At 44.8% G+C, this 14,905-nt stretch overlaps 1 protein-coding gene across 1 annotated transcript in view; it reads right to left on the bottom strand.

Moving 5' to 3' along the window:
* Positions 1-699: 699 nt before the first annotated feature.
* The window catches only part of MCM2 (minichromosome maintenance complex component 2), a 48,594-nt gene continuing 34,388 nt past the window's right edge, over positions 700-14,905 (bottom strand). Inside the window, exons 13-16 of the mRNA XM_069643374.1 lie at positions 9,955-10,197; positions 7,452-7,634; positions 6,314-6,469; positions 700-1,999 (exon numbers count right to left, since the gene is read on the bottom strand). Of these exons, the coding sequence (XP_069499475.1) occupies positions 1,889-1,999; positions 6,314-6,469; positions 7,452-7,634; positions 9,955-10,197 (693 nt within the window). The 3' untranslated portion in view covers positions 700-1,888. The remainder of the gene's footprint in view (positions 2,000-6,313; positions 6,470-7,451; positions 7,635-9,954; positions 10,198-14,905) is intronic.

Below are 14,905 nucleotides of genomic sequence, written 5' to 3' on the forward strand. Positions count from 1 at the left end.
CCAGGTCCAGTGTGGGCTTTAACAGGGGCCGGACCCATGCTGCCTTGAGGGAAGAAGGTACCATGCCAGGAGTGAACAATGCATTAATAAAGGCTGTAATGAATGGAGCTAGTGTAATAGCACAGTCTTCGATTATGTTTGCTGGACATATGTCACCTTTGCATAGCAATGGTTTTATATGCTTCATGATTAGGATGACATCAGGAATGGTTACTTTTCTGAAGGTAATAGGTGACAGGGGCATAGAGTCAAGAAGGTTTGGGTGATCTGGTTCAGAAACTGTCTCTCGGGGGGCAGCCAAGTTATGCCAACTCTGTCCAAGAAACTAGTGTAGTTTCTCATTATTTGATATTGTTCCTCCAAGCACATCTTCCATTGAACGCTTCTCAACACCAAACTCTGTACCTTCCCCATGTACTAAAGCTTCTTCTAACCTGTACTGTAGGAAACCAAATTGTGAGCCCTTAATTTTCTAATTACCAGTTGCTCAGTCCTACTCCGTCAAAGTGTTAGTTCGCAAGTAATAGCTATGCAATACCAAAATTATCTCAGGCTGAGGCTATGCCATAAGTGAACAAAAATAAACCATTCAGAGATACACCGATTGCGTTAGGGATCTTGCAAAATCTCTGCTCAATTGACATTGAGCCAAGCACTCATTTGCAGCATCGAGTTGAACAGGAGAATAAAAGGAGACAGTTTCTGGTGAAAAAAGCATTTATTTCAATAGAAAACTACACAATAGCATCGTCTCATCATAAAAAAGTGGCAGTAAAATAGAAGCCCAAAACCATGTGTGGCAAGGAGAACCTCCCTCCTTAGAAAGCAAGCGTTTACTGATCCTAAATTTAAATCTACAGGAGGCCCCCCTTCACATCACACCCCTCCACTTATTCCATTCAACATTTCACAGCATTTCCACACACAGTGCTGGTCTCGGCCGCGTACTGCACAGTACACAGAAACCTTGTGAGGTCTTTTAAGAATAAATCCTTATTTTATGTACAGACAAAAATTCACGTTCGTCAAGATTACTTTTCTGAAAACTCATCTGTAACCATTTTGGAAAATGGTTTAATAACCAACAGGCAAGCATAGCTGTAGGAGGCAAGAACGTTTAAGTATTCTGCTTACTAATTAAATTCACTCCATGACTGCAGAAGTTCAACAAAATTGATATATGCAGAATTAGAATATGGAGTATCGCTTACAAATAAGTGGTAGCTCATGAAGGAAATTGGCTCCAAGTAACTTATTAAGTTAATCCCCAGCACTGATTTTTGGTCCATAGAATACAATGTGCAGTCCTGAAAATGTAATTGTTAAACATCCATTTGCAAACAAGTTAATGAGTCTTAAAACATTAAACCCCAGTGCGATTTTACAAGCATCTCTTTTCTGCATAAATACATATTGGAGTAAACGTCAACACATAAGCCTGATTTCGAAACCTAGCACCCTTTTCGAGGGTGGTAGTGAACACTAAAAGCAGGGCGGTGAAATGGGGTGAAAATGCCCACACTATTTAGGAAAGTCATATACGAAGATCTCCATTGCCCAACAAGTGCTTCCATTCTTACTCCTTCCAACGCCAAGTACTTAATTGGTTAATGTTTCTCAGAAACAGTAATGGCACCAAAATGGGAGGCAGAGTAAAGAAAGTAGCAGAACTCTCAACCCCCTCCCAATTTAATACCAACCAAAAGTTTGAGAACGAAGCCCTTTCTTCCAGTAGGCAGCCAGAGAATTCATAAATTCCCTACCACCACTAGTGCCAAGCAGCCTAAGGTGGTGGTGGTTTCCAGGCACTTGGGCAATGTTCAGTAGTCTGCAATGTCCACAGCAAACCATTAAGGCAACGGCAGTGATATCCAGGTCTTCTAGGCCCTTAGAACTGCTGAACGATGAGTTTCTTTTTCAGGTCATGGCTGAACCGGTTCATCTTAAACATCTCGCTATCGTAGAACGCAGACAGGTTGTGAATGTTAATTTGGCGAGCCTAGACCGCAAAAACAAAAATGTGTTTACCAAAACGCACATGGAGTCACTTGCAAGACAGCGCCGCAGGTCTCAAGACTAAAACTAGAGCTTTCATCTCCAGCTTTGCTTCTAGGCACATTCCCCAGTATAACAAATTTACCACAATGCAAAAATTCGGCAAAAACAAGATTGAATGTGAGCCCACCGGCATTAACTTCCCCACGCCACCAGGCTGAATACATCCCCACCATGACCACCCTGCTTAATTGCCTTTAAGTATTAACACTAGAATGGATAATTGCATCCCATCTCCAGGTCTGCAACCTTTGGGTGTCCAGATGTTTTGGACTACAACTCTTAACAGCCCTAGTCAGCGTAGTCAATTGTAAGGGACCATGGAAATTGTAGTCCAAAACATCTGGAGAGCCGCAGGTTGCAGACACCCGTCTAATGCTAGGGATCACCTTTTAATGCATGTTTCCTAACTTGGCTGTGCCTACAAAGTAAAACTAGTATTAATATGTTCAGCTGTAAATATTTTGGGGATGTATAAGGTGTAAACATTTTTTTTTTTAAAATACTACCCAGAGCTCCAGCTGTGACCAGAAGTAACATGATGAAGTCAAACGACAGCTATCACGTCACTACTACACAACACGCTTGTATGGTGAGAATATCCTGCGGCCGAAATGGGGTGCTTAAAATTCACCCCGCCCTAGGAGCCAAATGGGCCATCATACTACAGCATATACTGCTGTAGTGGCAGGGCTGCTTGCCTAGAAGTCTTTGTACAAAGTCTAAGACCCAGGAAAATCAGGGGGAAAGCAAATGGTTTCCAGGTCTCACAAGTAGGACGGAACCACAAAAAGGCAACTGTCTTAACAGTGCACTTCTCGCTTTGTGTGCTGCGTCTCATTACTTCGCTTTCTATGGACTGGCATGTTCCTAAAATCTTCTACTTGCTTAGTTTTTTTTTTATTTTTTAATTTATTGACTTTAGTTTGAAAAAATAAACAAAACTTTGTGTCACGAATTTTTCATCATTACATTCCAATTTCCTGAGAGAACGAAAACAGAAGAAAAAAAATGGAGCAGAGAAAGGAAGAGGAAAAAAAGAACGTGGACGTAGAGACAAGGAGTGTAGGAGTGGAAATAGGCGTGTCTAATAGAAGTTAAAGTAGAACTCCACTCTTCTCTCTTGAATTCTCTGCCAATGTTCCAGTCATCAATATCGACGTCGTTTAGTTCTGAATTCTCAAATCCTCTATTCCTTTCTCCTCACCGGATCCTCCCATTTGAGTTTGATGCTTCACGTACCAATTTCACCCAGCTTCACTGAACATGGGAGGAGTGTAGGAGTGGAAATAGGCGTGTCTAATAGAAGTTAAAGTAGAACTCCACTCTTCTCTCTTGAATTCTCTGCCAATGTTCCAGTCATCAATATCGACGTCGTTTAGTTCTGAATTCTCAAATCCTCTATTCCTTTCTCCTCACCGGATCCTCCCATTTGAGTTTGATGCTTCACGTACCAATTTCACCCAGCTTCACTGAACATGGGAGGATCATGTCAACAGAATTAATGATTGAGCACGTTAAGTTGGTATTAGTTCCGGATATTACATAGCTCCACCAGCCATGTTTCCATTCTTTGGCGCAAAACGCGCTAAGTGCAATGAACGCTGGTTGGCAATGTTTGGGCATTCAATTATCAAATGTTTCAATGATTCAGCCTCTGTCAAGCAGGATCGACAGATTTCACTCTGTCGCCGGATCTTTCCTTTTCATCAGGATCTCACGAGTGTGGTAAAGATTAAGTCGCAGTCTTAGGAATTGGTTGCTGTGGTATTGTGATGGAAGTCTGGTAAGATACTTAGGTAAATCTCCTAATTTTAGCGAAGACATAGACAAGTCAATGGCTGTCGACAATAAAACTTGTATTGGTATTAATGATCCAATTCCATTGGTTAACTTTCGCTAATTGTGGAGTATTCATTACCAGTGACATGGTTATGTCTGCCACTGCTAGAGTTAATAGTTTCTCTTCCCAGCTGTTTAGCAAAAGCGCTGATGGATCTGAGCTTTTATTGTTTAAAATCAAATAAGGTTTTGCTCCAGGTGTTATCCTCATTTTACTGAGCAAACTTATTGACTTCCACAGAACTACAGAGTGTAAGGAATTAAGTCCCAGCTCGTGACGAATTCCTACCATTGAGGCACACTGTGGTAATTTAAGCACTTTGCGCCAAAATTTGCCTTCCAATTGGGCCCAAAATTTTGCATCAATATTCCAGCTCGTTTCACTGCCAAAACATACTATTGGGCCCACTTTTTGGGAGTAGAAAGTGATTATTGGCTGTAATGAGAACTTCCCTTATGTAGCGTGTAGTTTTGCTCCTTGTAGAGCTAGAATTCTCATTCGCCAAGATACTTAATTTGTCCTGCTCCACTCTCTTATCGAGATATTGAACACAACTCCCAGGTAACGGATTGTATTTGCTTTACACAGGTCTTCGTTGTTTAATTTCCACGTACATTTTTTGGGCTTGGCGTTTGTTTTTGGACCCAATCCAATGACCTCGATTTATTAACATTTATAGTCCTCTGATTTGCCGATGGATATATTTGCAGAGAAGACAACAATCTTTGAAGTCCAATTTCCGTGCTGTCTAATACGACATCATCAGCATATATTAAGTGGCTTATCTGGTTTCCGTTTATTTTTTGGGGGAAACACCTTGTTTGCGGCTGCTGGAAGGTCGGCTATAAACAGTTTCAATAATAGAGCAACAAGGGAACAGCCTTGTTTCACCCCCTTTGTGGTTTGTATTTCCTCTGTTAAGTCCCCTTCCATGTTTAGGCGTACTCGAATGCTGGTGTTTGCATAAAGTGCTATTAGTGGAGCCAAAAGTTGCTAAGGACAGCCCCAGTTTTTCTATTTCTTCCAGAGGAGTTGGTGGTTAATACTGTCGAATGCTTGTTTTAAAATCGACAAATGCCAAAAACAGTCTCTTCTTCTGTTTTAAAGCATTCAGTTTGGCCATGTTCAATAGCACTAAATTTAATTCCACTCCAACGCCTTTGGTTAAAGCCTGTTTGTCTGCTGTCAGATATTAGTGCATCTTCAGCCCATAAAGCATTTTTTTTTGGGATAAAAGTGGCAAATAAAATGTCCCCATGGTATCTAACAACGCAATAGGGCGATAGTTCTCTGGATCATCACGGTTTCCTTTTTAAAAATTGGTACTACCACCGCGCTAGTCCAGGAGACAGGGATCTTTCTCATGGCAATGTGGTCAAAAAATATTTTAATAAATTTTGCCCAATTTTGTTTGCTTTGAGCATTAGGTTTGAGATGCCATCTGGTCCAGCGGCTCGTGAAGTCAATTTCTGAATCGCTGATAAAATGTCTTCCACTGTTTCAATGACATTCCAGCTTTCTGATACTACCAAAGGGTTAGATAACTTCATACTAACATGGTTGTTGAATACTGCTGTGAAATGGTTTACCCAACTGGCAGTGTTTACTCCATTCGATAGTATGCTTGTCTGGTTTAATTTGCCAGTATAATTTGCTAGATGTTACGGCTATCTTTTTGAATTAATAAAACAAAGCATCAGTTCAGCTTGTTCTTGTGTTCGTATATGATTGAATGACTTCAGCCAATTGCGCTGTCGTCTTCCCTTCAGCAACGACTTTTCATTAGGTCCACCTTCTTTCTTCATCTGCTTCAGATCTTGTTGCAGCGGTTTCTTTGAATCATCTAATACTGGACTGAATTGATGCCTATTTGAGACACTTCTTGCTTTTGGTTTGTTTGTATAAGTACTTCTTTAATAATGATATATATTCCACTTCTGTGTTTGGATATACCCAGTTAACTTGTCGATCTGCTTGCTGTTTATTCGTAGTCGATTTTAGGCATTGTTAACGCCTAGTGGAAATATATATCTGTGCAGCTGCTTTTTGTGAGGGATCTCCCACGACAGCACTAGCGGATTGTGGTCGCTTCTAGTTGTCTTCGTTATTGCTAGATTTGCAATGTGGGGATGAAGATTTTCAGAAGCCCATATACAATCAAGGGTTTTTGACGTATACCCTATGTGCCACGTGTCTGCTGCGGGGATGTCACCATCGATACACCGTTCAACATTACGCAGTGCCTCAACATCAATCTACTCCTTGCTAAAAACAAAATGGGAACTCATAAATCAAGACCGCACAACAGAATTGCTTTAGTGCTCCGGCACCAGGTAGTGCATGTGTGCATGCACGCAGGGCTCAGGTGAGCGGGGCAGTAATGCTGTACATGCAACTATACACCACAAGCCTCACCTTATCCACCAGATCCTTCTCCGGTACTTCTATGCTGTCCTGCTGGGCTCCGTAGCGGTTCCGCTGGTACGTCACCTGTTCAGCCACCAGCTGCTTCAGGACGAAGAGCAGCAGTTCATTGTTGTCTCGTCGGAAAGCCAGGTAACGGGAAAATGTCTGCATTGGAGGAAAAAGTAGGGTTGTCAAGCTACGTCAACCATTTCAAGCTTTGCTAAAATAAGAGACTTGGTGATCCGATTCCCCGCTGTTTTCTCCCTAGGTTGCTTCTAGATGCATTGCTGAAAAAATGCCCAGCCTCCTGCTGCCATTAGCTTCCCACTCCCTGGTGTTACCGATTCCCTCACCATGTTCTTCCCCCTAGGATTGCAAAGCGCTCCGTTGCTTCCCGAAACTGGGTCCCTGCTCTATAAACACCCAAACATTACAAAGATACAGCCAGGTAGCACATGCCACCTGGAAAGCAAATCCCAAAGCAGAAAAGGTACAACAGTGACAAGTCAACTTGTAAGAGGAGTGATATGAAATGTACAGAAATGGTAATTCATGTGATTATTCCAATAGGATCCAGAATCAGTAACTTATTTAGAGAGAACAATGAGGCTGGCTGGCCTTCTGCGATCAAATAAAACGCATGAAGACCACGGGGCCAGCGACAGATGAAGGAACGACCAGTAACCAGGTTAGGGCACGTGCAGGTAACAGGCCACCTAGGACCGAACCTATCAAAGGTTTACGTACATGGAGCTCGACCGTCTTTGGTAGCCAAGAGGTATGGGGAGGCAAAACCCCCTGTTCAAATCTGGCCACTCCCATGCATGTGGCAGCAAACTTAAGTCCAAATTATTACTACAGGACAAGCACAAATTGCATAAGTGAAAGCTTATCAAAAAAAGCTTATCAAAAAAGCGTAATATTACAAGTCTACTTCTGAAGAACAGCTTACGATTTAAGCTGGCACAGCTCCTGTCTGGAATCCATACATGCGATTTTGCACTGCAGGGTCACAATTACCATTAACGGCCCCATGTTGCCAAAGAATGGCAGGAAGGTGAGAGAATACCCTCTACCCCTTCAATTACCGCTATTCAGGAGTACATGAATGGAGTCTGCCAACAGGCCACCAGCTGTTCCAACCTACCTTCCTCATACTCCTCATGACGCTGAACTTCTGGGTGTCGATGAAGCTCTCCAACATGACACGGATGGCCATGTTGACGTCGTCCTCCACCACGTAGTCGCGCAGGTGCATGCGGGCGTGCGCCTCGGCCATCCGGATCATGGATTCTATGTGGCGCACTGTGATGGGGATACTGCCTGTAGCCTAAGGAGAGAGAGAGAGTGTGAGAGAGAGAGAGATCACACACCACGCCAAGTGGCAGGACATTGCGTTTGCATGTAGCGCAAAGCCCGCTTTGTAGCAACAGATCACTATACATGCTTGCGAGAGAACAAGAGGGATACATTTATAACACAACCTCAGATCTGGTAACCCCGGAACAGAGGATTCCAAGTCACTCCCAGGAATCTCTAAACAGCAGTGTGTTCAGTTCTCTTATGAACTGCAGAGCACTTGGCGCGGGGCCGATTTGAAGTGGTATGGTAATCCACAGGGCTGGTGGGGAGTGGGGGCTAGCAGGGCGAGAGACTCTTGCCTGGTCCGCTGGACATCATGTTGGAAAGTAACCTTGTCGGGCTCCAGATACATTTAGGCGCATATATCCCAGTTATTAATTACATGTCCTCCAGCCCGCACACACATGCAGCAGAAGCCCCCCAATTTAACAGGATTGTGATATGAACACTGCAGCAATACAAATGTTGCACATCCACAGAATGTAAGTAAAATTAGATAGTCTACAAGCCAGTTGGTTTAAACTAATCGGCTATGGTACGAGTAGCAATGACGGGGTGCTGCCCAACCAATAGCAACAGAACACACCACCAAGCTACGTGAACAATTTTTAAACAAAGCACCACGTGTAAGCAGAGTAATCACTACTACACAGATTTAGTGCCAATTTTTTCGCAAATCCTTTTTATACCTGCCTTTTCTTCCAACATCTCAATGAGTGAAAACAATACATGAGTGATACAAAGCGATGGCTTAAGCTGCCGAGGTGTCCAGCTGTGCAAACTTCCGCCCCAAGTCCAACTACAACGATGCTGTTGCACACAGATGTCTAAACTGGACTAGGGGTTGGGAAAGGGACAGGCTCTTTCACCCTAGAGGTCAAGCTAGCTCCAGGCGAAACTAACGCCACCCTCTTCTCTCCCTCCCCCCCCAAAAACTTCAGCACAGAACCACTAACCCTGTTCGTGAGGATCCACTCCATTGAGCGAAGAACCAATCTAAAACCCAAATACTCAGGTCATCGGCAGAGTCTAAGGCAATGGCCCTCATTACAACACCGGCGCTAAACCATGGCGCTATTAGCACCATGGTTGGTGCCGGTGTTGTAACGGGTCCGCCATAGTTCAATGGGGAATTACCACCCCATTCCAAGGTTGGAGGGGCAGTAATTCCCCATTGAACCATGGCCCTTACCCATTTTCGCTTAATGGGACTGGGGAAGGCGCTAAGTACGGTACCGCAAATTGCAGTACCGTACTTAGCACCAAGGTCCCTTTGCGGGTCCCTACTTTAACAGCTGGTGTAGACCAGCCGTTAATGTCGGGTCCCGCAAAGGCACCTCGTAAGGCGCCAAGTGGTTAACGGTGCCGCAGCCTTTTACGGCGCCGTTAACCACTTAGCGCCAGGGTAGTAATGAGGCCCAATATCTTTTCGCAACACCTTAAAAAAGAAAGCACAACAAACATGCAGTCTGTAAGGTTCGGTGCTCAAGAAGGATACATTATTCAGAGGCAATTCTTTGTCCAGCATTAAAACCATCCGCTTGAAAAATGCACTCCTAGATGTACTGACTTGGATCAATGAAATTCTTTCGCGACCATTAGCTTTAGTAGGCTTGCAGCAAAACCAGGTCTTTCAACTTATAAGACGGCTTCATTCTTAGCAAAGATAAAATGAGGCAATGGCTTCCCTCTACAGGTTTATCAGCTGACTGGGTAAATTGGGGACAGTGACTGGTAGAAGAGGCACACTGCACCGATTTCTACAAAAGAAAGAATCTTTTTTGTCACATTAATACTAACGCAGTGCAATATCCCTTGTTTTTGCTAATTAGGCTGTAGAACATCTTATCAAAATGATTGAGGATACAAAATATCGGTCAGGGAACACACTGCCCAGAGACTGTTGCAGTAAAATAAAAAATAAATATCAAAACAAATCGACTAAACCCATCTTATGCATCACAATAATCGCTTAGAAGTCCTTTGAGACAGAGGTGAGGGTTGGGAGGGGTTGTGATTAGCAGTAAAGACAGTCAAAATAATATGCAAAGAGTACTCCCTTCTGCTTACACCCACACCAATAAGGATATTTGGTAGTAATAATAGATTAAGAATCAAATGTGAGCAACATGACATTTTTCAATAGGATGTAAGTGGAGACACTACCCCAACCACAGGGCCAGGCTGTTTGATAGCGCACATCACATGCTCCATCTCAGAAGCACGTAGGGTGTAGTGCTAGTGGGGGTAGCTCTCCGGTCCCCCAGAGCCCTCACTGGGCTTCTTACCATGGATTCCTTCCTGAGGTCACTGTACATCCGGGCCACCTTGTCCTGGTCCATTTGGTTGAGCTTGGGGCGAACCTTCTCTTTGGCATATATAATGTATTTCTTCAGCATCTCCTGGGGGATGGGCTCGACCCCGTACGTATTGGGTAGGACCATCTCCTCGCCTCCGGCGTTCACAGCCTCCTTGCTGCTGGGGTGGTGCTTGATGTGGCTGCCGACGACAAACCGAGCCAACATCTCGTCCTAAGGAGAAATAAAGTAAAAATGGGTAAAAATAAAAGAACTGAACATGGAAACAAAGTGGCAGGGCACGCAAGTGTGTGCATGTATGCTCTACATCGAACTGACTCCAATTTGAAACTTAATTCACCACAAAATGGTAGAAACTCCAGGGTGGTTCTTAATTGCTGGAACGCTACACTTTAACAACTTGTAAAGAATACATCTTTCAAGAAGTCTTAGTTGACAACATTTGATGCACCAAGCAGGATGTCATTTAGGGGTAGCCAAGGTTCCCCAGCTCCTGCTCCTAGTCAGCAGCTCTGGGCCCCTGCAATGTCACATAACCCCCCCCCCCTGCGACTAAGATATGAGCGAAGAACAAACCGCCTGACCCCATGTTTTGTATTTGTATTTATTTATTTGTATTGCGCAGCCTGCCCACGGGCATCAGGGCGCATGTTTAGAAAGGTTACAAGTGAATGTTACAGCAGGCAGTTAGAGGTTACATTTATATAAACATATATATATAGTTATGTACAAACATATATAATGATGAACAACATTTACAAGGGTAATAAGCAAGTGAGCATGTGAACACTTTAGGGCAAGCGCACTTAACATTGCACACGTCACTTAGAACTTATGTGCACCAAATTCATTGCATTTGTACAATACCTCGCTTGTATACATCAGTAAGGACCGCAAAAGAATCCTCTTCAAGGAGCAGCTCCTCCCCAGGAACTAGGTCTACACACCATCTAACCCGAGATGGATAGCTCTCGCCCCACCCCTCCAGTTTCTTCCACTGGTTGCTTGAAGATGCCTTCCTGCTTACTTGCCTGCCCTCCTGCTCTGCTGTTTGTTCCCCCTCTCCTTTGCATCTCTACAAGTCATGCAGGGAAGTACACAGCGAGGGAAGCACAGCGCAGTTTCTTTCCGAAGCTTGCTGCGTGCTCAATAAATACCGCAATAATCTCACACCACTTATTACAATCTCTAAATTTGGGCAAGAATACACCTTGGGTTCGGTTTCCTAATTCGGTCAAAAGAAAGCTATGGTAAATAGAGCATTTCAAAGCATTAAAAATTACACTGCACTATAGTAAGAGCCCATAGCTTAGATGCCAACAACGTTTTATTCAAATCGGTCTTAAATCCTGGAAAAGGCGTCAGCTAATATGTTGGTATGCCAGGGTAATTTGGATGGGAATTGCTTGGTTGTGAAGAGCTCTACAGAACCATTAACATAGCACATGCCAGCCATTGGCTAGATGCAGGGTCACTTGATCCGTAACAAAGTTACACGGACAAATGCAGATAAACAAAATCTAGAGCTTTAGAATCACTTTACATCGAGGGAATAGTGCATCCCCCACAGTGATATGCCGACATGCAGAGCGGCAACCAAATCCACACGTTCAAGGCATTGGTTGTACCGAAGCCTTGCATGACGGCATTGGGATCGATGACTGTTCTCAAAATCTTTCAGATCACCAGGGAAGGAGTTACAAATGGCACATGAGGTACCTTTGCCATACCCCTGACATTTTGCTGAATAGATATTACGTTAAAGGATATTTATACCGCGCACTATCACCACCAGAGCGGTCCCTGGTGCAATGGCGGATCTGAAAGGTAAACAAGGTCGGGTTGGTTAGTAGGTGTGCCCCCAATGATCTTTGTCTGAATGCCAGCAAGACGCGAATCCTCATCTGCACACCTTAACCATCCTTTCCCCTCACCGTCTGGCCGGCCTCCCTTGGCCCTCCTCCTACCCTCGCCTGCCCCTGCCTACGAGGCTAAGAACCTCGGGTCATCTTTTACTCCTTACTTTCCTTCCCCACCCACATCTCTGATGTCTCTAAAAAGTCAAACTTCCCACTGCACCTCAGAGGTACTCTGCCTTTCCTCTACTTCCCCCAGATGCTCAGTGTCGCCCAAGCTCTGGTTCGCTCTAGGTTGGAGCAGGGGTGTTGCTAAGTCTGGAAAAATCTGGGGCTACACTAAGGTCAGGACTGCGAGGACTCGGGGCTAGCTAGCATTTTGGTTAGCCCGAGCTTTTATTCGGGGCTACAACCAAAAGAGCCGGGGCTATAGCACCCTAAGCCCTCTCCCCCCAGAAACGCCCCTGGGTTGGACTATTTTAACAGCCTCTTTCTAAATCTACCTGCCTCTACTCTCTGCCCTCTGCAACTAATCCAGAACAGGACTGCGAGACTTGTCCTTGGCCTCAAGCCCTGGGATCGTATCTCTCCAGCTCTGAAATCTTTCCATTGGCTCCCAGTGGATGCAAGGATTACATTCAAAACCCTCTGCATGGTCCACAAGGCTTTTCTAGGTCCAAAATATCTTGAGCTATACCTCTGCATACACCTCCCCTCTCGAGCACTTCGCTCCTCTACCTCCAACTCCTTAGGGTCAGTCGTTTTTAAAAAACGAGCCGGCGGTAGATCTGTGTCTTCGGCTGTGGTCTCCTCTTGAACAGCATCCCTGCCACTCAAACTTGAGAACCATCACTGGTTCCGGAAGCACCTCAAGACCTTCCTCTTCTGCCTTCGCCCCCACCTCTCCCTTGCTGATCTGTTCTCTCTTGACACCATGCACCTGGCCACCCTCGTCCTCCGGGCCCAGGTACCTGCTCACCCTGCCACCCTCCCGCACTTCCTCTGGGCCACCCCTTGCACTGGGGTCTGTTATCTGTACCCATACAGCCTCTGCCCCCCTCCTTTTCTTCCTGCACTTATCAGACCTACCCTGTCTGCTGTCTTAAACCCAGCACTTGCCACTTGCTGGCTGCACTACCATTGCTTGTTGCTTTTATTTATTATTTATGTTTCCCCTTTGCTCCGCACTTTCCACTTCTCCCCCCCCTCCATGCACAACTGCACGTTCTCAATGTCGTTTGACAATTGATGTAGTGCATGAGTATACAAGCGGAGGTGCAGGGTGGAGTGAGGGAGAAGGAGGGGAACAAAACAATCGACTATCAAAAAGGTCATGACGATTCAGAATAGTGTGGGGGGAGTGGGAGAAGAACAAGGAGGGAAGGGGGAGACATACAAGCTGCTATCAAAAGTCACGGGACAAATGAGTAAGTGCTAATGGACATTAAAAAAAGGGGGCGGAAGAGAGGGCAGGTGGCTGCAAAAGACTATTGAGGTCGTGCCAGAGATTTACAGGAGGGAAAAGGAGGTGAGGCGGTCACTGGGGTATAGGGGCACAAAGACATGGCGGGGTGGATGGGGGCACAAAGTCACATGGAGGGCACAAAGGTGGTCATAGGGGGTGGCAAAATGCAGCGTACTGTGGTGGACAGGGGTAGCCAGGGCCTTTGATACAGTAGTATTCGGAAGGGTAGCTGGTTACTGCCTTGCTCTGCCCAGGTCGGTACAATAATATCAACAAACGAATGAGCAAGGTCAGGTCGATCTCTCCTGAAGAGTAACCACTGCTACACTCTGAGTGGGTAACCCCTTGTGTGGGTGGTCACAGAATTCTCATGAAACTGTTCTTCTCAAAAGGGTTTTATTTTGAAGTGCAGTGGTGTAGTAATACACTGGTATTTTTCAAAAACTTAGGCCCTTCACATTTGAGGACATACAAAGTGTAGTACCTAAGCACAAAGGATCAAGTAGTCAATATTTGAGACATCTACTTGTACAGTTTGTTCATTCTCTATAGGTTCCTTGGGAAGGAAGCTCAGAGAATTCAGTGGAATCAGACAGGTAAGGGGCCCATAGTGTGTGGGCACAATCAAGAGTTGAACAACATATAATACATGTCAACACAAGTGTTTCGGCCATTTTGTGTGGAGCTAGGTGAGCTCTAGTGGTGTAGGCCTTCATCAGGACATGAGTGTCTTTACAAGTGGAGGGTCCTATGTGGTCTGTCGGAGTGAAACAGACAAAGAACGTGTCAGGATGTACGTGGTCAGCAAAAGATCTAGCAGAGAGAAAAAGAGAAACACAGAAGAAATACCAACAAAACCTCACCCCATATATCACATAAGCATGCATCCTAGAGAAGTGGATCCTTCCACCTCTGAATCTGAACCACAAATCTCCACAGATTCGGTAAGCACCGGCATCCGCCTTACATAGTATTCATAACTTCTCTCTGCTAGATCTTTTGCTGACCACGTACATCCTGACACGTTCGTCTGTTTCACTCCTACAGACCACATAGGACCCTCCACTCGTAAAGACACTCATGTCCTGATGAAGGCCTACACCACTAAAGCTCACCTAGCTCCACACAAAATGGCCGAAACACTTGTGTTGACATGTATTATGTTGTTGTTCAACTCTTGATTGTGCACACACTCTATGGGCCCTACCTGTAGGATTCCACTGAATTCTCTAAGCTTCCTTCCCAAGGAACCTATAGAGAATGAACAAACTGTACAAGTAGAGGTCTCAAATATTGACTACTTGATCATTCGTACTTCGGTACTACACTTGGTCTGTCCTCAAATGTGAATGTCCTATGTTTTTGAAAAATACCAGTGTATTACTACACCAATGCACTTCAAAATAAAACCCTTTTGTGCAGAAGAACAGTTTCATGAGAATTCTGTGATCACCCACACAAGGGGTTACCCACTCAGGGTGTAGCAGTGGTTACTCTTCAGCAGAGTTGGACCTCACCCTGCTCATTCGTTTGTTGATAGGGCCTTTGATACAGGCCTTAGATCGAAGCGCTGTCTCCCGCTTCCCGTTGTAATCGATTG

The sequence above is a fragment of the Ambystoma mexicanum genome, chromosome 2p, assembly GCF_040938575.1.
Source record: "Ambystoma mexicanum isolate Mex_15411 chromosome 2p, UKY_AmexF1_1, whole genome shotgun sequence".
Classification (NCBI taxonomy): Eukaryota; Metazoa; Chordata; class Amphibia; order Caudata; family Ambystomatidae; genus Ambystoma; species Ambystoma mexicanum.